The sequence below is a fragment of the Martes martes genome (genome assembly GCF_963455335.1).
Source record: "Martes martes genome assembly, chromosome: 12".
In the NCBI taxonomy this organism is placed as follows: domain Eukaryota; kingdom Metazoa; phylum Chordata; class Mammalia; order Carnivora; family Mustelidae; genus Martes; species Martes martes.
Window position 1 is genome coordinate 59,125,883 of NC_137900.1, and position 23,935 is coordinate 59,149,817.

General features: G+C 46.5%; 2 protein-coding genes across 5 annotated transcripts in view; one reads left to right on the plus strand and one right to left on the minus strand.

The window, feature by feature from the left end:
- The window catches only part of UBAP1 (ubiquitin associated protein 1), an 81,253-nt gene extending 71,959 nt beyond the window's left edge, over window positions 1-9,294 (plus strand). For all 4 annotated transcript variants that reach the window (XM_080820093.1, XM_080820094.1, XM_080820092.1 and 1 more), the window contains 3 exons: window positions 6,702-6,884; window positions 7,495-7,596; window positions 8,201-9,294. In XM_080820093.1, coding sequence (XP_080676219.1) covers window positions 6,702-6,884; window positions 7,495-7,596; window positions 8,201-8,341 — 426 coding nt within the window. In that variant the 3' untranslated portion in view covers window positions 8,342-9,294. The remainder of the gene's footprint in view (window positions 1-6,701; window positions 6,885-7,494; window positions 7,597-8,200) is intronic.
- KIF24 (kinesin family member 24) overlaps window positions 9,151-23,935 on the minus strand; it is a 61,942-nt gene continuing 47,157 nt past the window's right edge. Inside the window, exons 8-12 of the mRNA XM_080820096.1 lie at window positions 22,782-22,853; window positions 19,868-19,977; window positions 13,357-15,600; window positions 11,955-12,048; window positions 9,151-10,947 (exon numbers count right to left, since the gene is read on the minus strand). Of these exons, the coding sequence (XP_080676222.1) occupies window positions 10,807-10,947; window positions 11,955-12,048; window positions 13,357-15,600; window positions 19,868-19,977; window positions 22,782-22,853 (2,661 nt within the window). The 3' untranslated portion in view covers window positions 9,151-10,806. The remainder of the gene's footprint in view (window positions 10,948-11,954; window positions 12,049-13,356; window positions 15,601-19,867; window positions 19,978-22,781; window positions 22,854-23,935) is intronic.

The following is a 23,935-nucleotide window of genomic DNA, read 5'->3' on the forward strand; positions in this document are numbered from 1 at the left end:
CAGAGAGAGGAGCCTGATCGCATTGGTGGGATATCTGTCAGAGACTATAATAAGCCAGTAGAAAGATGAGCCTTGGCCTGCTTTAAAGTAAGTGCAAAGTCCCAGCAATAGCATTCTTGGTAAATGATTGTCTCTGTGTGTGAGTGCTTCCACTGTCATAGAGCTCACTGCTGTTTAGAGACTTCTGTGAACCTTGGCCCAAATAAACTTGATAGTGCAGAACACTCTGGTGTTACCTCCTAGGAATGGGCTTCATCCTCATACCTTCTGGTCAGTAGGATACTCTTCATGACTCATTGTTTGCTTTAGAGAAATTAAAAGCACTCTGGGGAAGATAAGGGATCCTCAGCCTCAGATTCCCCTTTAAAATTACAATAACCATGTAGAGACCAAAGCTCATGAACTAATGGCAGAGGTTGTTCTCAAACGAGAACACCTGTCACTCTTTGACCCACCTCATTGTGGAGTTTCTTTTGGGCCAGTTCCATTTCAGGGCTTGGGGGAGGTCTGTTTCTTGCTGGTTTAGGGACTTTCTGCCTTCAAGGGGCAGACAAGCCAAGCTGACGGTCTGGTGTTTTTCTAAGGAAGTTATGGCCCTTACCCCCAAGAAGCAAAGCCTGGTTTCTCCTGGTCCTCTATCTCAGTGAGTCTTTGAGGCTCACAGTGAGAACCTTTCCCAGTGAACAAAGCACTTCTCTTCAGGATAGTTAGTGACTTGAGGATGGGGGGAGTAGAGTGGTGGTCAACTGGGCTGTAATACACCCTTTATGTAGGAACTCTGAGGGAAGTGTTCTTGGAGTTTGGTTCTTGTTGGCTGTTTTAGGACCAGTGTTTGGGTCTTACTTTTCAGATTCTGATTTCACGTTTTACTGTTTATATAAACTAATCTTAGATGTTGAGAAGTCCATAGGATCATGTAGAGAGGAATCTTGTAATGTGCCCTTCTTCTGAGACCAGCACAGAACTGCCTGACCTAAGCCTTAGCTCGTCTTTCCCCACTGCATGTCAGCCTTTTGTGGACCTTGCTCTGCTCATTGGTTAGGCTTAGTCTGCCATTGGGTTATTTTTCTCCAGATATGGATATATTCCTTGCTCTTCCCCAGTTGCTTTAGCAAAATATTTCTGCTCCTCCCTTACACTTACGAGTTATGAATTTACTAATTTTGGCCGATAAGCATTACAGTAGTGCCAGTTTGGTTTGAAAGTATATTTAAAATAATTTTTGACATAGAGACTCTCAGCTTTTGGGTGTTCAGATCTGTTTATTTTCTGTTGCCATTGCTTTCATACTTAGAAGTCATTTATCTCTAGATTTTTTTTAATATTTTATTTTTTTTTAAGATTTTATTTGATAGAGATCACAAGTAGGCAGAGAGGCAGGCAGAGAGAGTCGGAGAAGCAGGCTCCCCACCGAGCAGAGAGCCCGATTCAGGACTCAATCCCAGCAACCTGGGATCACGACCTGAGCGGAAGGCAGAGGCTTTAACCCACTGAGCCACCCAGGCGCCCCTATTCTTATTTTTTATAAAGATTTTATTTATTTGAGACAGAGAACATGAGCTGGGAGAGGAGCGAGGCAGGGGTGGGGAAAGTGGGAGAGGAAAGAATCTTGAGAAGACTCATCACTTAGTGCAGAGCCTGGACCACAACACAGGGCTCCATCTCAGACCCTCAGATCATGACCTAAGCTGAAACCAAGAATCAGATGTTTAGGCAACTGAGCGATCCAGACTCATTTATTTTTAAAAATTTATTTAAGTAATCTCTGCACCCAGTGTGGGGCTTGAACTCATGACCCCAAGATCAAGAGTTGCATGCTTTTTTTTTTTTTTAAAAGATTTTATTTATATATTTGACAGAGAGAGAGGTCACAAGTAGCAGAGAGGCAGGCAGAGAGAGAAGGGGGGGAAGCAGGCTCCCTGCCGAGCAGAGAGCCCGATGCGGGCCTTGATCCCAGGACTCCTGAGATCATGACCTGAGCGGAAAGCAGAGGCTTAACCCACTGAGCCACCCAGGCGCCCAAGAGTTGCATGCTTTTGCAACTGAGCCAGCCAGGTGCCCAATCCAGTCATATATAAAAGGTTTATATTGAAAAACAGTGGCTCCCTGCCTCTTCTGTCCCCAACTCCAGTTTTGGTTCCTGTAATCAGGCACTTTTAATTCTTTATCTCTGCTGGGATTTATCTCTGTATTTCTAAATAAAGTGCTTGTATTGCTTTTTCTATATTTATCAGTTTTAGATGGTTTTATACTTCCTGTTATAGTTGAGGATTTAGCTCTTACAGTAGCCCCTCCACTTCCTTCCCATAGCCTCCTTCATAATTAGATCACAAATTTTGGGTAAATTAATGTTGCTGTTCACATTATGATATATCAGGTAAATACTTACTGCCAAGTTTGAATACTATATTGTGATTTTTTTTGCACCTTTTTCTCATAAACTACTCCATTTAAAAGATTTGCAGTTTTTCTTTCTTTCCTTTTTTTTTTTTTTTTTAAAGATTTTTAAGTAATCTCTGCACCTAACTGAGGTTCAAACTCAACCAGAGATCAAGAGCTGCACACCCTACCGACTGAGCCAGCCAGGCTCAGGCACTCCTACATAGTTTCTTTGTACTTGTTGCCAGTTTTATCCAAATGCTCCAAGAGAGCCATCAAAGACCTAGTAATTTTCCCAGACATGTCCAGACCTACTGGTTAACCTGTCAATTTTGAGTCCTTGAATATCCAAAAGTGTCTGTATTCCTGCTGGAGTGGAGGGTTAAGCGCCTGCCTTTGACTCAGTTCATGATCCCGGGGTCCTGGGATTGAGCCCTGCATTTGGCTCCCTGCTTTGCGGGAAGCCTGCTTCTCCCTCTCCCACTCCCCCTGCTCGTGTTCCCTTTCTTGCTGTGTCTCTTTCTGTCAAATAAATAAATGAAATCTTTAAGAAAAAATTTTTTAAAAATTTATTTTAGAGTGAGCAGAGGAGGGGGAGGGGCAGAGGGAAATGGAGAGATTCTCAAGCAGAGTCCATGCTAATAAGCACAGAGCTTGACTCGGGGACTCAGTCTCATGGCCCAAAATCATGACCTGAGTCGAAACCAAGAGTTGGTCACTTAACCAGGTGTGCTACCCAAGTGCCCCTAAACTTTTTTTTATTCAAGTATAAGCTCCACTGATTTCTGGTATTCCTCTGCTTTTCTGTGTTCTTCCACCTTCTTCCCCCCAACCATAGCTTTTGGGATCTTAATTTTATTCATGGTGTGCCCTCCGTGTTCATTGTGTTAGGCCCTCCTGGATCCTTTCAAACTAAGGCTCAGCTCTGAGATGTTTTTAATTAATATTTTCTGCTTTTTTTTTTTTTAATTCCTATGACTGGATGTTGGACCTCTTTGTTTTCTAATTTGCTACCTTTTTCTATTTCCTATCTGTTCTTCTTTTTTAAAGATAATTTTTAAAATTTTAATGTTTTTAAAGTAATCTCTAAACCCAGTGTGGTGCTTGAACTCTTGACCCCAAGATCACATGCTCTACTGACTAATAAGCCAGCTAGGTGCCCCCTCTTTGTCTTTATGTTTTACCTTCTGGATATATCTTTGACTATTGTATGACTTTCTTTCTTTTTTTTTTTTTTTTCTGATCTTACAGCCTTTTTTCTTTTTTTTTTAAACATATGTTTCAGGGGTACGGGTCTATGATTCATCAGTCTTTCACAGTTCATAGCACTCACCACAGTACATACCCTCCCCAGTGTCCATCACCCAGCCACCCCATCCCTCCCACCCCCCTCCACTCCAGCAACCTTCTGTTTCCCTAAGATTAAGAGTCTCTTACGGTTTGTCTCCCTCTCTGGTTTCCTCTTGTTTCATTTTCCCTCCCTTCCCCTATGATCACCTGTCTTGTTTCTCAGATTTGTCCTATCAGTGAGATATGATGATTGTCTTTCTCTGATTGACTTATTTCACTTAGCATAATACCCTCTAGTTCCATCCACCTTGTTGCAAATGGCACGATTTTGGGGTGTGTTTTCGATGGCTGCATAATATTCCATTGTGTATGTACGTGTGTATATACACACACACCACATCTTCTTCATCCATTCATCCGTTGATGGACATCTGGGCTCTTTCCATAGTTTGGCTATTGTGGACATTGCTATAAACATTGGGTGCACATGTCCCTTCAGATCACTACATTTATATCTTTGGGGTAAATACCCAGTAGTGCAGTTGCTTGGTTGTAGGGCGGCTCTGTTTTCAACTTTTTGAGGAAGCTCCATACTGTTTTCCAGAGTGGCTGCACCAGCTTACATTCCCAATCTCACAGCCTTCTAATTAAAATTTTACTTTATCATATTTTAAATTTCCAAGTGCTTTGTTCCCTCTTTTGGTTTGGTGTCTCAGGCTTTGTAGTCACATTTAAGAGTGAGGCACTTAAAAAAAATTAACAGTGGAGGGAATGTATGTTTTGGAGGTGCTTGCCAATCATTAAGCTTTAGTGTAGGTTGAAGGTTACTAGGCTTTGGGGAACTCTGCAAAATGTTAATGCATGAATGTTTTGGGGGCTTATAGTTGCATCTGAGAACTCTGCTTGAGGGTTATGGAAGGTTGGGTAAGGCTGGTGTGTAGACTTTTACTTAAATCCCCCTTTTGGTTCTTATACTCACTCTCATATGCGGTGCCTCGTGTCCTTATTTTAGTCCCTAGAGACCAGCAGGCTGCTTCCTGAAAAGGATGAGGGTCAGTTGGGGAAGGTTTTGCTGGAGGGTTTTATTTCTCTATCACTCACTTTGTGCCCTTGCTTTATCCCAACACTGCCTGGTGCTTCCAAATGCTGAACCCCTCTCAGGAGTTGAGAGGAGCTGGTAGACTGACTCCCCTTTCTCCCATTTACTTATAACTTAATTGGTTCTGCTTAGTTACTGTGGCTTCATTAGTATTCTGTGTTCTAAAATTTCATTGAAATATATTGTCCACTGTTATTCCCTCTTTCTTTGACCTTAAAGATTTTATTTGAGAGAGAGAGAGTGAGAGAGTGAGAGCATGAACAGGCAGAGGAGTGGAGGGAGGAGGAGGATCTCCACTGAGCACGGAGACCAATGTGGGGCTCAGTCCTAGGATCCTGGGATCATGACCTGAGTCAAAGGCAGACACTTAACCAACTGAGCCACCCAGGTGCCCCTTTTTGACCTTAAATATTAATAGTTTTGTCTTATTATCATTTCAGTGGGCTTTGGGGAGGGAGAATCAGGGTCACTTTGCTGTGTTAAGTGAAATTCCCCCTTTGAAATGCTAATAGACCTCTGTTTATTCTGTAGCTGATGAGTAGGGCCCTGTAAATGCCAAGCCTAAAGCCAGGCCCTGGGAATTCAGAAATACAGGTGATATGGTAACTAACCTCTGGGAGCTCACATTAACATATTATGTGTCAGCAATATAAACAAACCCTGTTTGGCTGTTTGTATTCTCAAGCCCAAGTAGACCCTGTCCTTGAAGAGTGATTATCTGGGGACCTGCAAGAAGAGAGATTATATTGGGACCTGCAAAAGTGGCCAGAGTCTTTGTCCCCTCTTGTGACTCCTAGAAGTTAATGACTGGGCCCTGTGACTGGGCTGCCAGGGGTGTTGGGGGTGAGATGGGTAAGAGGAAACAATGGGCTTTAAAGGCCTGTAGTCTTGATTTTTCCCAGCTGACTTTGAGGAAAGTATTTGGTTATGGCTATATAATTTTGAATGTCTAAGACCAGGGGTTCCGTGCTTCCTCCCCTCTCCCCCCAAAGGAGGTAAAATTCTGTTGAAATACTTTCCTGGTTTTCAGGAGCTGGGCCAAACTGTAAAACACCTGTGACCATGTTGGTTCGGTCCTTTGGCCTGAGGGTAAGCGGCCTTCAGGCCCTGCTGTCTGAATCCTTACCAGAAGTGGTGGGAGGAGTTAATCATGGGACTCTACCCACCAATCAGATGGAGGTTTATATGGTCCCCTGGCTGGGAGCAGGCTGCCTGCAGGGCAGTAGAGGCAGGGTATTAGAATCCCATCCTGTCCTTGAAGGCCCAGCCTGGTGTGGCTGGCTAATAGTCCTTCAGTCTTGGCTCTGTAGGAAGGCAGCTGTGGCAGGGCACTGAACCTTTGCAGCTCATGGTGTGGGGCAGAGGTGGAGTGCCCTTGAAGCCCTGAGCCCCTGAACTGGCCATGCACTCTCTGTCTCTGTCCAGCCCAGGGATGGAAGCAAGAATAAAGACATTGGTGGGAGAGAGTCAGCCCCAAAGTTAGGGGTGTCTGAGGTAAATGATCCTTTTAGGACTCAACATACAACAGCCTGAGAAAGGGGTAATGGAGCACTGGAGAGAAATCATAGCAGCCATCTTGCTATCAGTCCCATGGTCAGCCTCAGAACTTCTCCAGTTCAAGCCCAGGGGATTTAAACACAGAAGGGCATGTGGCTTTTGTGGTATTTTCTCATTCTGTAAGCTGGGATGAGGGCAGCGGACAGACACAATTGTAGGTGTCTGCCCGGCTTTTCTTTCCCTTGCCTGTTTGCTCCCTTACCCCTCTTCAGGATGTCTGGCCAGCAACTTAGCTCCTTCTTGCAAGTGGATTGTTTGGGAGTTTGATTAGTGTCAGAAATGGCAAGCCCCTGGACTGGGCTGCTTCAAGTGACATGGCTTCTGGGGCCTCAGTCTTCTTTCTTCCTGCCTGATCCCCTTGTTTCTCCACCACCAGGTCACACCTCCTAATTTCTCAATGTCACAAGTGCCCAACACTCCCAGCTGTCCCCAGGCCTATTCTGAACTGCAGACACTGTCCCCCAGTGAGCGGCAGTGTGTGGAGACAGTAGTCAACATGGGCTACTCATATGAGTGTGTCCTGAGAGCCATGAAGAAGAAAGGAGAGAATATTGAGCAGGTGAGTGGTTGGCTCGAGGTGGGACAGGGGGTCATGCTGGAGAGAGGTCCTAGACCAGTGTCCTGCAGGACTCAGGGCATTTTGCTGGGGGGGACAGCAGCCTCAGTAGTGGTGCTTCTACTTAGGGGGCTGCTCTAGGACCTAGGCTGGAGGAAAGCCCTGGGAGCATTGGAGCCATTGGGACTATTCTGTGCCCTTTTCTGCCTTTCCTGAGAGGGCACATTAGGCTTAATATAGAGATGCCTCCTTCAAATGTTTATCCTGTCATAGCTGTCCCGGGGTGTTCCCAAATAGGGTACTGGAGTCCTAAACCTTGGGGGCATTTTCTGACTTGGGCTGTTAGAATATCCTGTCCAGGCTATGGAATTGACATGGAGATGGGAGTCAGCTGTGACAGGAACTCCTTTGAAAAATTACTCAGGTTTAGAAGGGTGTGCCTGCCTGTTCAGCAAATAGTCACTGAAGTCCTGCTATGTTGGATGCAGTTCACGATACAGAATCAAGTCCTAGCCAGGTGGGGAGCAGACCTCACATTGCTGGCTTGTGTAAGACTCTTGGGAAGCACCGTCAAGAGTGGTAGTAGGTGCTCACCTCTTTTTCTTTTCTTAAGATTCTCGACTATCTCTTCGCACATGGACAGCTCTGTGAGAAGGGCTTCGACCCTCTTTTAGTGGAAGAGGCTCTGGAAATGCACCAGTGTTCAGAGGAAAAGGTAGGACCCTTCGTGCTTCATGGGAACCCTCTGCAAAGGATGGACAAAGTAGCATCCTCTGGCCAAGAATTGTCCCCTCCCTGCCAGTGACTGCAGGCAGAGGTAGTCAGAATGCATTCTCTCTAAAGTGTCCAGATAGGCATTTTGCTAGTTTGGGTAGTTAGGCTTAATGAAGCATTGGGTTGAAGATGACTGGAGTCCCAGGGAAGGGAAAGGGAAATGGAAATGACCTGGGCAAAAAGCTAGACTTTTGGATGATTGGGGACACTGCTAGTTGCTTTGCCTATCCTGTTCCCTGGAGAGCAGCTGTTTCTGGTTTCAGTATCCTGCCTTGGTGTGAGTGTGGATTTTGGTTAGTGGGACCCATGAGTCAGCAGGACTTGGAACTGGGCAAAATTCCTTAAGAATGATGGGTTGTAGCATCAAGCAGTCTCCCCTGGCTTCCTCCACAGCCGCCCTCCGCTTGCTAGGGGACCTCAGAGGGACTCATAAGCCTCTGGCAAAAGATGCAGACTTCCCCAGGCAGCCCCCTGCATGCACATTCCTCTACTCTGCTATGTGGCCTGACCCCTTTCTTCAATATTTATTCTCTTCTGTCCCTTAGATGATGGAGTTTCTCCAGTTAATGAGCAAATTTAAGGAAATGGGCTTTGAACTGAAAGACATTAAGGAGGTTCTGCTACTACACAACAATGACCAGGACAATGCTCTGGAAGACCTCATGGCTCGGGCAGGAGCCAGCTGAGACCAGATGCTGCCTAGGCCCTGCCATGGAACCGCCCCTGCGGGAGGCCCTGAGGAGCCCATGTCTGGGGAAGGAGAAGGGGCACACTTCTGGTTTTCTTTTGGGGGTGGAAGGTCAGGAGTGGAGACTGTGCTTGCCAGTCTCTGAGCTGGGGAGAAAGGAAAGACTCGGGCATGTGAATGCCTCCAGCATGGCCCTGGCTCCTTCTATATTAAATGTATTTGTATTTTGAGAAGTGTCCTTCCCACCTCGGCCCTCCAGGGGTCTGTACGTCCTCAGCTGAAACCTGGCCCAGCTGCCAAAAGGTGTCAGGGAGAAGGGGTGGGAGGGCCAGACTCAGTGCTGCTTTAGGGCTAGATGCTTCCCTCCGTTGCACTGGTGGACTGAACTCTAATCCAAGTTGAGTGCAATTGAAAAGGTTCTTCCAGGGTTTTTTTTCCCGCCCCCTTCCTTTAACAAAGTCTCTTAGTGTTACACTGGTTCTGTAATGTCTCTGAGGTGCAAAGAATGCCCTTTCCCCATGGGATGTGGAGTTGGCCTCATCTGCCAGGCAGTTACCATGCTTCCCTGCCCCAGCCTATTTCTTTTGGCTTGGTTTGGACCACCGTCCTCTGCTACCCAGGATTTTAGAGCCCCCTACTCTAGGAAAGTCAGTTTAAGAAATCATTGGCCCCTTCCCAGCACACTGAGTGGGGGAGGAACAGGCTGCAGTATAGTAGCCCAGCACTAACTCCACCTCGGTTCTCCTTGGAGAACAGCCTCTCCCTCCAGCCCCCTGCTCTAGGATGACACAATGAGTAACACCTAGTCATAGGAATCAGTCTCTTTCGTTTTATATTCTGTTGTACATCATTAAAGATCTAAATACAAAGGATATACAGTCTTGATGAATCTAAAGTAATTTGCTAACTATTTTGATTCTTCAGAGAACTACTAATAAAAATCTAAAAGGTATGTCCTGCTGTGATAATTCCTTTATTGCCAAGTGCTATTTTATTGAGGGGTTGGGGTAGGTGAGAAAGGGATTCCTGCTTGGATTTGCCTGGGATGAAACAGGCACTAACCATTTTCTGTCTTTTTAGTACTGTCTCCCACTATAGGCCTGTGGGACCCAGGAGCTGGCCATGCAGTCGGCCCTGGCTTTATAAATCTGACCTAAGCTCAGTCTCTGGAACCAAGGACATGCCTTCCTGCAAGACTGTGGAGGTGAGACAGCCTGGGCTTTCGGGGCACTCATTCAGAAGAGGGGAAGTACCTTTTCCTGTGAGACGCGTCAGGCACTTTTGTGCTGCAGGCAGGACTGGATTCAGACTGTTTCACCAGCTCTCAGTGGCTGTTATCCCACAGTCCTCTAGTGCTTTTGGCTGGGAGCGGGTCTCTAATTCTTTTAAGGATCACATGATCATTAAGACAGCAGAACCTTTGGGCCACGAAGCTGGAAAAAGGCCGCCCTCTAGTGCTCAGATCAGGCAAAGGATGACAGGGCTGCCGTCAGAAAGCCAGTCAGACCTTCTCCTACCCTTTTAATTAAGCCCTCCTTTTAAACCTTAAAAAGGTATTCTTTCCCTGTAAGAAATTTAAGTTTCTGCACATTACAGGGGGCATCAGAGCCAAGACCCTGACACCTGCATCTTACTGACCCAAGGTGGCCCTAGGAAGTGACAGACAACTTTGTATTTGTCTTGAGGTGTGTGTAAAAAAAATTCTGCCTCAGAGTCTCAGATACTGTGTTCAGATACTACTGAACACAGGCCCTTGGGAGAGAGTGGACAGCCAGGGTGATGCTGGATAAAGGTAAGGCAAAGAGATCCTCCATTTCTTTAACTTTGCCATGAGAGGGCGTGGCAGATGAAAAGTCAGGAGCCAGGAACTGCTACAGGAGCATGAGTGTTGTTAAAAAGAGTAATGCAGTGATGTGGGCACTCTCTTCTGTCTCTGAATTGCTGGAAGGGAGCATAACTGGGGACATGAGGTCTGTCCCACCACTCTCCAAGGGCTAATGGGGAGTGTTTTAGTTTTTGGTCAAGTCTTGAAGAACAGCATTCAGCTAAAAAAAGCTCCTGAAATTCATCATGTTTTCTTCCCCAGCTTCTAGGTTAGCACTGGCCCACCCCAACTTCTGGTCCTCAAATTTAGAAACATCCGCAAGATTACTAGAACCAAGTGTGTCTCCACAGACAAAGGGTCAGTAAGATAAATACTCTTCTAGTACCACAGGAATAGAAGGGCATATTAAGTTTTTCAGACTGCTCTGCCCTTCCCTATAAATGTTCCTGTGCTTGGAACTGAGGGATATAGGCTTGGGCCTAGTCAAGGCCATGTGTGGCTGGGGAGAGGCTAACATGGGCAGGACCAGGGAGTGGGTTCTAGGATTTGTAAGGAGGACCTGGCAGAGGCCCCTCCAGCCCCTGGGAATTCAGCACAGCCTCCTGAGCGGCTCCCATCACTTCATACCGGGTCTTGTTCTAAGCCACCACTGTCCTCTCAGGGGCTGTGGCTGGCCTGTGGCAGGCCAGGTACAGCTGAAGCTGGCTCCTCAGACCCTGGATGCACTGGGATTTCAGAGCCAGGATTTCATCCAGCTGGGTCACAAAATCTTCAAAATCCTGAGAAAGGAAACAAAGGACAAATGGAGCTTTTGGTTTTGTTGGCCTTCTGTCAGGATCTGCTTTTCTAGTCCCTTTTCTTGCAGGGAGTTTTCAGAACCCTTAGGCCCGTTCTTCAGCTAGAAAGCCTGCAGGACACTATCTGTGACACAGGGTGAGGCTCATTTCTCTGCATTTGAGACTTTTTTTAAAGTAATCTCTAAACCCAGTGTGGGACTCAAATGCCTAAGATCAACTCTAAGATCAGGAGGTGCACACTTCACTGACTGAGCCAGCCATGCACCCCTGCATTTGAGAAACTTCTGTGTAGAGAGGTATTCTGCAGGGCAGAGGGGTATCTTTGTAAAAGTACCTCTGGCTGAGGGGCACCTGGGTGGCTCAGTCAGTAAAGTGTCCAGCTCTCAATCTTGGCTTAGGTCTCATCTCAGGGTTGTAAGTTCAAGCCTCCACTGGGTGTGGAGCCTACTTAGAAAAACAAAACAAGGGGTGCCTGGGTGGCTCAGTGGGTTAAAGCCTCTGCCTTCGGCTCAGGTCATGATCCCAGGGTCCTGGGATTGAGCCCCACATCGGGCTCTCTGCTCAGCAGGGAGCCTGCTTCCTCCCTTCTTTCTGCCTGCCTCTCTGCCTACTTGTGATCTGTCTGTCAAATAAATAAATAAATCTTTATTTAAAAAAAAAAAAAAAAGAAAAACAAAGTACCTTTGGTCAGCACGTGGCAGGTCACTTACCATCACAGGGTGGGGCTCCAGCAAGCCAATAAGAAGGCAGAATGGCAAAGGATAGAGGCTGGAAACATTTCAGCCTGGAAATGGGGAGTGCAACTCCAGCTCTCACCTGTCCGTGCAACCCCTTGAGCTATGTCAGAGGAATGGCAAGAGGAGGCCCAAGTCCTCTTAGAGTAGTAGGACAGCAGACCCTTCACCATAACCACAGCAAACAAGGATGGCCAGCGAGTACCTGCAGGCTAATTCCCACCAGCCCCTGAGTGTCTAGCCAAGGCTACTTACATGAAGAGCGAGCTGATTCATCAGGGTCTCCTCCTTGAAGACCAGTTCTGCCATTTTATCCAGTTGTTCCTGGTGTGCTCGGATGACCACCTGCCTGGGAACACCAGAGGGGATAGTGTGGTCCTCTGGGCCTCCCATCTCTCCCAGGCAGCTTTCTGAGGCTAAGCCTCATTTCCAGGCCAGGAACTGCCCCTCCTCAGAATGGTCAAAGCTTTGACCAGGGCCCCCACCCCACACCACTCCTCCCCTGTCACCTGTTCTTAGGACTTATCTAGGGACTAAATTATACCAAGAAGATACTGGGAAAGAGGGGCTTCTCGATCTGTTCCTGCCTCCCCAGCTACACTGAGGGACAGGGATGAGTGCTGCTTCTCCCCTACTACAGGAGCTTCCCATGGCTTCCCTGCCAAAAGACTCAAGGCTATGACCACTGCAGCTGGCACACTTGGGACAAGGTGCGGCCTGCTGCCTCACCTGCCATCATTTTTACTTCCTGAGGGGAGTCCAGGGACCAAAGCAGGGGCTTTGAGTTCGAAACTGGAGGATCTGCCTTTTGTCAGACCCTACCGCTGGGTAGAGGCCATGGAGACAGAAAGATCGTCTCCTGGGATAGGCAGGCTCCTCATCTGTGTATCCCTCCATGTCCTCTTTGTCCCTGGCCTGAGCCCCAGTGAGCAGGAGACACAAAGCTGGCCTAGATACCAGGAACCCTAGCAAGGGGCTGTAGCCTTTGTTCCCATACACCCACGAGCTCCCCAGCCCCTAATGCTGAGGGGCCCTGCTGGATCTCTCTGCCTCCTTTCTTTCTCTGTGCTTTCTATTGCCTCTCTTTCTGTTTGTTTATTTGTTTGTTTGTTTTAATAATCTCTGCACCCAACCTGGGGCTTGAACTTGTGACCTCAAGATCAAGAGTCACATGCTTTTCTGACTGAGCCAGACAGGCACCCCCTATTGCCTCTCTTTCTGTTGCACCGTTCACAGCATCCTTTGGGGAAAGCAGCACAAATCACCAGTCCCTCTGTTTTTGACCTTCACTATCTCGCAAGTTCCCCAGCCTGCCTTGGTTCTGAGGGCACAAGGCTGTAGCTGCTGTGTCCCTGGGCAGCACTTCCAGGAACACAGACCCGACAGAATGAAGAGGATTCTGATGTCACCACTGGCCCCAGGCTTGCTGAAGGGTACAGATCCTCCCTTTCCTCACTCAAGGCCCAGCTTTCCCAGACTCAGGGTTCACCCACCCGGGCAGGCCTGCTCCCTTGAAAAGCGGGCAAAGCCTGTCTAGTTGTAGTGTAGCTCTGACACTGAACCAACGATAACCGTTTCCAGAACAGACAAATGTTTAGCTGGGGTGGGAGGAGGGATGCCAGAGGGCCTCCAGTCTTGGGGAGGGTGTCCAACTTACTGTGCAGGCCCCAGGGTGAGCTGATGGAGTGTCCCTGCAGTCTCTGGAGAGCAGCCAGGGGCCAGGGGCGAGCCTGGTCTTGCTAAGCACCTTGGGATTGGCCTGTATTTGAGCCACACGATGTTGCTGTTGTAGCAGGGCAACTTGATGGGGTCTCTCAGCAGACTTAGCTCCTGCCAACCAAGTCCTTTTGGAGGTTTTTGTTCCTGGGCCCAGGGCTGGTCAGCCATATCACTACTTTCTGTTCGTGCGGTGAGTAGAGGTGCAGGGTGGGGTCCTCCAGTATGTATGTGGGGGAAGGGCTTTCCTGGAAAACCCTGGGAGCTGCTCAGCTCTGCTGCCTCAGCATCAGCATCACACCGCTGGCTACTCGAGTGTTCCTGGGAGGAGAGTATAGGCTCTCTGCTCTGGCAGACCTCCCCTGGGTCAGCCTCACTGATGGGCAACATCTCAGGTGGGTGCTGATGGATGGGTGACGGGGACAGAGCTGGAAGATCACCATTTGGCTTATTGTCAGGGGGAGATGATGAGAGCCACAAGTGCCCAGCTGCTGAAGACACTGGCAGGAGTGCCTTCTGATCACCGGATGACACTGTGTGGCCCATAGGTGGGCTCCCTGCTGCCACTAGACTGTGAGCAAGCCCATCCTGGGCCAGCTGTTCCAAGGGAAGAGGGCCCTCATCGTCTGTGTTCTCCAGGAGGGACACAGTGAGGGGAGCCATCAGTCCAGAAGCATGTTCAGAACATGTGCCTGATTCCCCTCTACAGTTGTCTTCTTGGTAAGGGTAACTGTTTTTCATGGTTTCAGTCACCAGAGTTGGGCTGTCTTGGCCACCTTCTCTCAGAGGCGTGCTGACTGTTTCTCTTTGGTCTGGAGATCCTGGAACTGCCTCGTGGGATAGTGAGAAAATGAAACTGTCTTCTTCTGGGGGTAGTGAACTACCCTCAGCCTGCCCAGGAACCTCACTTCTGAAAGTATTCTGTCTGAGTTCAGAGGGTGGGTCTCCACCACCTTTCTGGCCACATACAAAGTTTACCTGTGAGCAGTAAGGCTTCTCTGCTGGGTTGTCTCTGGGGGAAAGCCCCGAGGAGGAAGACTCCTCTCTGCTGCAGTCCAAAGTCACCTTACTTGGGCCGTGGCCATGACTGAGTGCTGCTCCTCTGTAGTTTGTGGGGTCCCTAGAGCACATCCAGTTTCCAGTTGGACCCTTCTCGTCACCATCTGTCCTGGGGTTAAAAAGCAGACTCTGCTGCCTTTCGGCCACCTCCGCAGGGCCTTGCTCCCTCTGATGAAGGAAGAACGAGCCTTCGCTGTTCTCTAGGGTGTTTCTCTGCTTTGTGGTCCTCTGACTGGAGACATATGAAAAAGAATCTTCACTGAAATCGCTGTCATCAAGATCCTCAGCATGGGCTCCATCCTGGCTCTCAGAGTAAGAGCATAAGGGGAGAGGGGTCTCATTCTGGAGCTGCCCCTCCAGGGGCCTGTACTGGCATAAAAACCTTTCCAGTGGTTGGTAGTTGAACTTCTGCTGGAGGAGAGGTGGCTGCTGGAACTGCTGATGATAGAAGCGCAAGTGTTCCTCTCTCTCTTTCTGATGTGGAGGGATGTCTGTCCACACTTCCGAGGCAGGCCTGGCAGGTGTGCTCCCCTTGCTGCCCTGCCCGGATTTTGCTAAGTGGTGGAAGCTGCCAGAGGAGAGCTCGGCCCGTGACATCAGCTGCCGTTGCACGGGCTGCACGGGCTGCACAGGCTGCACTGTCTTGCATTTGGAGGGTAGCTTCCCACGTGCTGGGGCTTCTCCTGGGCCAGCGGCCTTGCTTCCCCACCTGCGGGCAGTTTTGTTGCCCATTTGATTTTTCTCACAGCACAAGGATGCAGACTCTTCTGCCCTTTTTTTGGCTGAATGTCTAGACTGCATGGCTCCTTTGACAGGGCTGGTCTGAATGACCCATTCCTGGGGAGGACTCCCTCTGGATCCACCCATCTTACTGGGAACTTTAGGTACAGGCGCAAAAGGGATGTTGGGCGGGTGGCTGGCCAGAGGATGGGCCTTCCCTTTCATGGAGCCAGGAGCTGCCGTGAATGACTGCTGAAGCACCAGCTTGACCTTTTTGGGAGAACACTTGTCCCCTGGCAGGGCCACAGGGGAGCTCTGAATTCTTTTTGGAGAAGAGTTTCCAGAGGTCCGATTTCGACTTGTAGCTGAAGCACAACATTTAACGCCTTTCTTTAGTTCTTTGACCCTGTAAATGACCATTTTGTGTTAAATGTGTATTCTAGCATGCCCCTTAATTCCTTTTCTATACTTTTCAAAAACCAAAGAAAAGCATTACAAAAAAGATGGGTACAGTCTTAGGATATAAATATATACTACACATTCGATGATCAGAAGTTTTGGAAAACGCCTCAGTCCCATGGGATAGGCCAGGGAAGCTTGTCTCAGAACCGTACTACATCCCCCCACGTTAGGGCCCGTGTGTACTTCTTGAAGGTGGGCCAACTCGGGAGCCTGGTGTCTCCACTCACCTGCTACCCCATAGCCAGAGCCCCCTTTTCCTGCAATCCATCTCCTTTTAGGCTTCTCTAAGAAAATGAGTTCCTTCAAACTTGCTGGGTACTCAGGAAGCAAAATCCTCTGGAAATAAGCAGGCTTGTGCTAATTCTGTTAAAGGAAAAGTGACTTGTCTATTCCTAGGGTTTCTCAACCTTTGCACAAGCAGTCTTTGGACCCAGGTAATGCTTTGTTGTAGAGAGCTGTCCCATGCACTGTGTGATGTTTAGCTGTATCCTTGGCTTCCACCCACTAAATGCCAGTAGCACTCTCTAGTCATGATGATCAAAAAACTCTCCAGACGTTGCCAAATGTCCAATGGGAGGCAAAATCACCCACTAGATAGAGAATAGAGAACCATGCTCTATTCCACATGGGAACTTCAGAGAAGATCTCTGCCAGGATTCATTTGTCAAGATCAGTCTCTTAACTCTTGTGATATTTAAAAACACTGTAAGAATTTAGAATCACAAGGTGACATCAAGTAAAAATGTGATTCTCCAGTGGTCTGTAGATTGTTCACTAAAATAGCCCAGGAGGGAGCAGTACTTCTGCCTGGGGCTCCCATAAAATGTCTTTGCCTTTGTTTTGGTTTTAATCCAATCCTTACAGGGAGCTCAATGACCCTGTGGCCATTTTTGAAAACCAAGATCTAAGCCTGACACTGAGACTTGATTTAAATCTTCCCTTGAAGTCTGGGAGCCAAGGCAGGCAGGTAATACAGCTAAGCAAAGAGATGCAGAATGTGACTGAAGACACGTGTCCACGGGCCTTTGTTCAGGTGTTGCAGTAGGGCATACATACAAGGAAATGGGCTGAGAGGTGCCAAGTAAGTCTAGATGGTTCCAAATTATTTCCTGTTATAAAAGTCTTAATTATTTTAGTTTCATTAGGAGAGAAACACCAAAATTTCCCTCTAGTAGGACTCACAGTAAATAATTCTAGAAAGCTGAGTGCCAGAGGGAATCCTACAAGTAATTTGGTTATTGATGCTAAATGCTTCCAGTGTACTCTTCCTGTCCCCAAAATCACTCCTGTCACTAAGCTTTTCTGATAAGTGTAAACCTATTAGGGGTCCAGCTGGAACTTTATTTTTTGATTCCTTAGCAATATTCTAGTATATGGAGAGAAGAAAATTTTAAATCAGAATAAATTTTTACATAAACAATAGGGGTGCCTGGGTGGCTCAGTGAGTTAAAGCCTTGATCCCAAGGTCCTGGGATCAAGCCCTGCATTGGGCTCTCTGCTCAGCGGGGAGCCTGCCTCCCCCTCTCTCTCTGCCTGCCTCTCTGCCTACATGTGATCTCTGTCTGTCAAATAAATAAAATCTTAAATAAGCAATAAAATCGTGTGTATATAGATTATTACCTAAATTAATTTCATTAGGCTTCATTTAAGCACATAAAACAAATGGCTTTCATTCATTTTCAATAATTTATCAGACTGCCTCAAATGGAAGAGATTTCTATTATACTTTTTCTGTTCTTTTTAGAGCCAAAATTATTTCAAATAATTTCCCAATTATACTTAATACCTCTCCTATGTTAAAGGGTTATTTTTCTCTTCCTTTACTGAGGCACTAAGAGAGGAGATGTCTTGTTCTCTGCTCCTAATGATGAAGTTCTTACTTTAAGCAAATGATAACATGTCATCTGGGGAGTGGTGGGTTATGAAACAAGATCAGTTTACCGTTATCAATTGTTGAAGCTGGGTAATGGACACATGGAGGTAAAGAATTTCAAGCCATATTCGTTTTTTGGTCCCAACAAGGTTGGATCATCTTATATCTTCTATCTGATCTCAGTTCGTAAAGTAGCCTTTCTTTTTAAGATTTATTTATTTGAGGGAGAGCGTGTGAAAGGGGGAGGGGCAGGAGAGGGAGAGAGAATCTCAAACACACTCCTGAGCGCAGAGCCTGACACGGGGGCTTGATCTCATGACCCTGAGATATGACCTGAGCCAAAGCCAAGAGTCAGATGCTTAACCCACTGAGCCACCCAGGCACCCCACGAAGTAGCCTTTCCTCTAAAGAATGCTAGTATGCAGGCATTAGAAAACCAGGCAATAAAGGAAACCTATTTTGGGGACCTATTGCTTAAATTAACACATATTGATTGGTAACTAGTTCCTGGTGTGGTGCTAAGCCCTTCATAATGTATCCTCATTGATTCCACATAACTGTTTTATGAGGTAGATGCTAATATTATCGCCTGTCCGATAAAACTGAAGCCCAAAACTGTTGCCTGAGACTGCTCAGCTATTTCATGGCAGAAGCAGGGTATTGGCCCAGATAGTCTTGACTCCAGAGCCCACTCTTATAACCACTTTGTGAGGGGTCTCTCCTAATTAAATGAGATAGGTACACAGAGGGCCTCATCCTGACAGGAAGAGTTCCTCCTTTCATTCACAAATACTTAACTGTGCATCTACTAGGTACCAAGTACTGTCTGGGCAGTAGATACAGTGGAGAAATAGATAAGGCTTCCTGTTCTCATGGAACTTAAATGATAGCTCACTTTTCCTTCCCAGTGAATTTCATTAAATCCCATGATACTAAAGATTCTTCAACAGTAATAAAAAAACAGGTTTCCCTCAGATAGTTTTTTAATCTTGGAGACAGCTTCTGGGAGACCAAAGGGAAGGAAAGGATACAAGACAGGACCAGGCAGCAAAGCAGCCAGAGAAAAGTATGGAAATGATAGTGTCTCACCCATGCTAGGAAACCTATGTGACCACGAGTAAGAGACGGGGCATGGGGGTGGGGGAACCTTGGCAGATACCAAGGTCACCCTAGAAAGAGCCCTGACCATATAGTCAGGCTAGCTTTACCACCAATTCCCAAATAAGCCCTTTTAAAGTTCCTGCCTTTCTCTGGATTCATTTTAACCTTTTGTAATGTGTCATGTCTGGGTTGATGTCTTCTGGACCTACATAGTTCTAAGCGCTTCTGCCTTGACAAGTAACATGTATTCTCTCCCTTCTATTAGGGCTGACGCTAGCAGGAAGAAACCTTGAGCCTTCCACTCCAAAGAAATATATCATTTCCCACTAGCCATTTAAAAGTCACTGATGGGGGGCGCCTGGGTGGCTCAGTGGTTAAAGCCGCTGCCTTCGGCTCAGGTCATGATCCCAGCGTCCTGGGATCGAGCCCCGCATCGGGCTCTCTGCTCAGCAGGGAGCCTGCTTCCTCCCTTCTCTCTCTGCCTGCCTCTCTGCCTACTTGTGATCTGTCTGTCAAATAAATAAATAAAATCTTTTAAAAAAAAAAAAAAAAAAGTCACTGATGGATGGGGCGCCTGGGTGGCTCAGTGGGTTGGGCCTCTGCCTTCGGCTTCGGTCATGGTCTCGGGGTCCTGGGATCGAGCCCCGCATCGGGCTCTCTGCTCGGCGGGGAGCCTGCTTCCTCCTCTCTCTCTGCCTGCCTCTGCCTGCTTGTGATCTCTGTCTGTCAAATAAATAAATAAAATCTTTTAAATAAATAAATAAATAAATAAATAAATAAATAAAAGTCACTGATGGGGGCGCCTGGGTGGCTCAGTCGGTTAAGCATTTGCCTTCAGCTCAGGCTATGATCCCAGGGTCCTGGGATCAAGTCCCACTTCGGGCCTGCTCAGCAAGAAGCCTGCTTTTCCCCCTGCTTATGTGTGCATACTGTGTGTACACGTGCTCTCTCCCCCCATCAAATAAATAAATAAAGTCTTAAAAAAATATAAGTCTCTAATGGAGATGTCTCCTGAACCAGGGAATGTGTCCCCTTTCTCTTGTCACATTCACACTTGTAAAATGGCAAGGCCTATCAGGTCATATTCTTCAAATGACCAATTGCACATTCCCCTGGTACTAGGATCATGGCCTCAAGAACAGACTTCTGCTGGAGCTCAAGATCAGATCTGTGTGTGTGTTTGAGACACACACACACACAACCTGGGAGCACAACACACTACCTGGGAGCAACTCACCGGTCAGCATAACGCAAGGTATTCAGAGTGTGTTCGGTGGCCACATGGCTTGGTGAGATGTTGGCAATCATGCAGGTTTTGGCATCACCAATGAAAGAATCCCTCAGGACCTGTCCAAAACAGAAGGCAGGTCAATGAAGTCAATTAACAAAGGACATACTGACTACTTATTGTGTGCAGGACACAGGGCCATAGCTCCCCTCCCTGCTACAAAAAGGCAATTTACAAAGAATAAATACAAATGATCAAAAACACAGAACAAAGGTACTTCACCAACCAAAGAAATACAAACAAACTAGTAAAAACACTAGTATTTTTCACCCATAAGATTAAGTAAGACTCATAATACCCTGGCCCTGGTGAGGGTCTAGGGAAATGGGTACTTTTCTACATTGCTATACTATTTCATGTGTACCATGAAACGATATAAGCTTTTGAGAAGACAGTTTGGCAATATGTATAAAATATAAAAAATGTGCATGCTTCCAGGACATTATCCTAGAGAGAATTGCTCAGTTGATTTAAAAAAGAAAGGTAATATATAGGATATGCTTTACAGCATTATAATAATTAGAAAATCTAGGAGTCTGTAAACAGGGAACTGAATACTTTTTTTTTTTTTTTTTTAATCTATTTGATAGCACAAGCTCAGGGAGCAGCAGAAGGTGAGGGAGAAGCAGGCTCCGTGCTGAGCAGGAAGCCTAATGCAGGGCTTGATCCCAGGACCCTGGGATCATGACCTAAGCCGAGGGCAGGAGCTTAACCAACTGAACCACCCAGGTGCCCTGCAAACTAAATAAATATTAACTGACTACAGTACAACCTTTAAAAATAATTAATCTGAATATAAATAATTATAAATAATTATATCTGAACTTAGGTACACGGGAAGATCTACAACTTTGAGTGAAGAAGGCATATGATTCCATAACTCTATAAGTAGATCTATGTGTAGATATGTGGGCAGAAAAATATCTGGAAGGATAGTCACCAAAATGTAGCAGTGATTATCACTGAGAGGTAGGATTTTCAGGTACCTCTTGCCATCTTCTTTTGTACTTGTATATACATATACTGTTTGAGTTATTATTATTAAACGATTTTATTTATTTATTTTAAAAAATTTCTTTATTTGAGAGCGAGAGAGCACAAGCAGGGCAGAAGGAGAGGGAGAAGCAGGTCCCTGCCAAGCTGGGAGTTTGATATGGAGCTCGATCCCAGGACCCTAGGATCATGACCCGAGCCGAAGGCAGACACTTAATGACTGAGCCACACAGGCACCCCTAAACGATTTTATTTTTAAACAATCTCTATACCTAACATAGGGCTTGAGCCCACAACTCCAAGATCAAGAGTCACACTCCATCGACTGAGTCAGCCAAGTGCCCCTGAATTTTCATTTTTTTCTGAAGTGTTACTGTTGTTGTTATTATTATTTTAAAGATTTTATTTATTTGAGAGAGAGAGCACAAGCAGAGGGAGCGGCAGGCAGAGGGAGAAGCTGGCTCCCTGCTGAGCAAGGAACCTGATGTGGAATTAAATAGGAATGCATTTTCTGGGGATGGTGAACTTGTTTTAAAAAAGGTCAGAGCAAGGGACGCCTGGGTGGCTCACTGGGTTAAGCCTCTGCCTTTGGCTCAGGTCATGGTCTCAGGGTCCTGGGACTGAGTCCCACATCAGGCTCTCTGCTCAGCGGGGAGCCTGCTCCCTGCACCCCCCCACCTGCCTCTCTGCCTAGTTGTGATCTCTTGTCAAATAAATAAAATCTTAAAAAAAAAAATGTCAGAGCCAATGTTAGAATCAGGACTAACCACCCATAAAGGGTTTCTTAAATTTCTAGTTGAAATCATGTTTGAGAAGATAGAATCCAACCCACAGATCATGAGTCTAATGAGTTATATTACAGGTTCTGCCCCAGGCCCGGTGGAGCCATTAGGTTAGCTGCACAGAGTAAGAACCTTTGCTAAAATACAAAGATCCTTACCTAGACTGCGGTCTACGCTAGTCTGTCTCCCACTGAGCACAGGACATGGTGCAGAAAGGAATCATGGGCACCCATAACTGCCTTCACAGCAGTCTGTATGTAGGTAGACCCCTACCTGAGCCACTGTTCTGCAGCCATTACAGTGCTGAATTACTGGCATTTTCCATTCATTAAGAAGCACAGTTTGGGGGCGCCAGGGTGGCTCAGTCATTAAGGGTCTGCCTTCAGCTCAGGTCATGATCCCAGGGTCCTGAGATCGAGCCGTACATGGGGCTCCCTGCTCGTCAGGAAGCCTGCTTCTCCCTCTCCCACTCCCTCTGCTTGTGCTCCCTCTCTCATCTCTCTGTCAAATAAATACCTAAAATCTTTTTAAAAAATTAACATATAATGTATTATTTGCCCCAGGGGTACAGGTCTGTGAATCATCAGGCTTACACACAATACATAAAATCTTAAAAAAAAAAACAACTTTAAAAAAATAAGCAAACAGTAAATTAAAAAAAAATTTTTAAAGATCTATCTTATCTTTAACTCCAGTCATTATTTTTTGTCTTGAAACACTAAGTCTCACAGCTAAGAAAATGCTTAGTATAGCTATACCAGCCAAAGGCTCAGAGACTCCATCAAATTGAAAATGTTTCTTTATATTAGAAATAAGCAGAAAGCTGTTGGGTGGTGGCCAGAAGTGTACTACTGCCCGTGAAAGCTCAGCTGCTTCATACCGCAGGCATCTCTGCCTGAGGATGCCCATCTCTGCCTAGAATGACCTGGAAGGAATGTGACTCCTTCCCTTCCCTTCCCTGCCCTCCTCTTCCCTGAGCTTAGCATCATGCTTTGCTGGCAGTGGAGGCTTTGCTGAATGAACAAATGAATGCAAGAACGAACAAATGAATGAAACAGAACAAACTCAAAGTTCACATTTAACTTTACCTGAGTTAATTTGCTTTGCCTGAAGGGAGTGTGGGTGTGTTCCTGATCCAACGCACGGATACATTCCTTCAGCTGCAAAGGGGGAGATCAACAACAAGCGTAGGAAATACCACATGCGAAGAGAGAGGAACAGATCAGACTTTTCTTAAAAGAGCCATTCTCAGACAATCCTCCAAAAGGAAGTCAAAATGCCCTGGTAGTTTCTTGTCCAACAGGAAAAATCAAGCTAGAAGGGTGAACATCCTGAGCTCCCTGTGTCTATTTGAGGGTCTCCCATCTTAAAGGCTCTGATCCTAGGATTAGCCCCAGTAGTGGGGGACAGAAAAACCAGGGACCTTCCCACAGGCCCCAGAGTCCAAGCTCATGTGGTGGCAGTCTAGGCTTGCCAGCTCCCTTTTTCTTGCCTCCTCTCATATGATTAGCAGTTATAGGTGCGCTTAAGTACAGAAAATACCTATATACCACTCCCCCACCTCCCTGCTCACATATGCACACCTACAGGTGAAGATTCAGATAAAAGTTTTCTGGTAATTATTTTGAAAGAGAGCAGGAGCATGCACTAACTTAAATCCACAGAGAATTTTTGCTTTTATTTATTTTTTAAAGTCTCTCTTTTTTTAAGATTTTATTTATTTATTTGACAGAGAGAGATCACAAGTAGGCAGAGAGGCAAGCAGAGAGAGACAGAGAGGGAAGCAGGGTCCCTGCTGAGCAGAGAGCCCGATACGGGGCTCGATCCCAGGACCCTGAGACCATGACCTGAGCCGAAGGCAGAGGCTTAACCCACTGAGCCACCCAGGTGCCCCTACTTTTTTATTTAAATAAAATAAAAACTTTATTTAAATAAAAAAGTAGGGGCACCTGGGTGGCTCAGTGGGTTAAGCCATAGTTTTGAACTGTGTCTGCAACCATCTGTGCTTTATCTTTTGTTTTTTCTAATAGTTTTCTTTTTTAAAGTAAACCCTATGCCCAATGTGGGGCTCAACTCATGACCCCAAGATCAAGAGTCACATGCTCCACTGACTGGGCCAGCCAGGCCCACCTGTGCTTTATCTTGATTTATTTTCTGCATCCATTATCAAGATGTGTGCTAAGGTATCAGAAAAGCCTAAGAAGTTATTTTTGGGGTCTGGGAATGCTCACCTTTGTTTCCA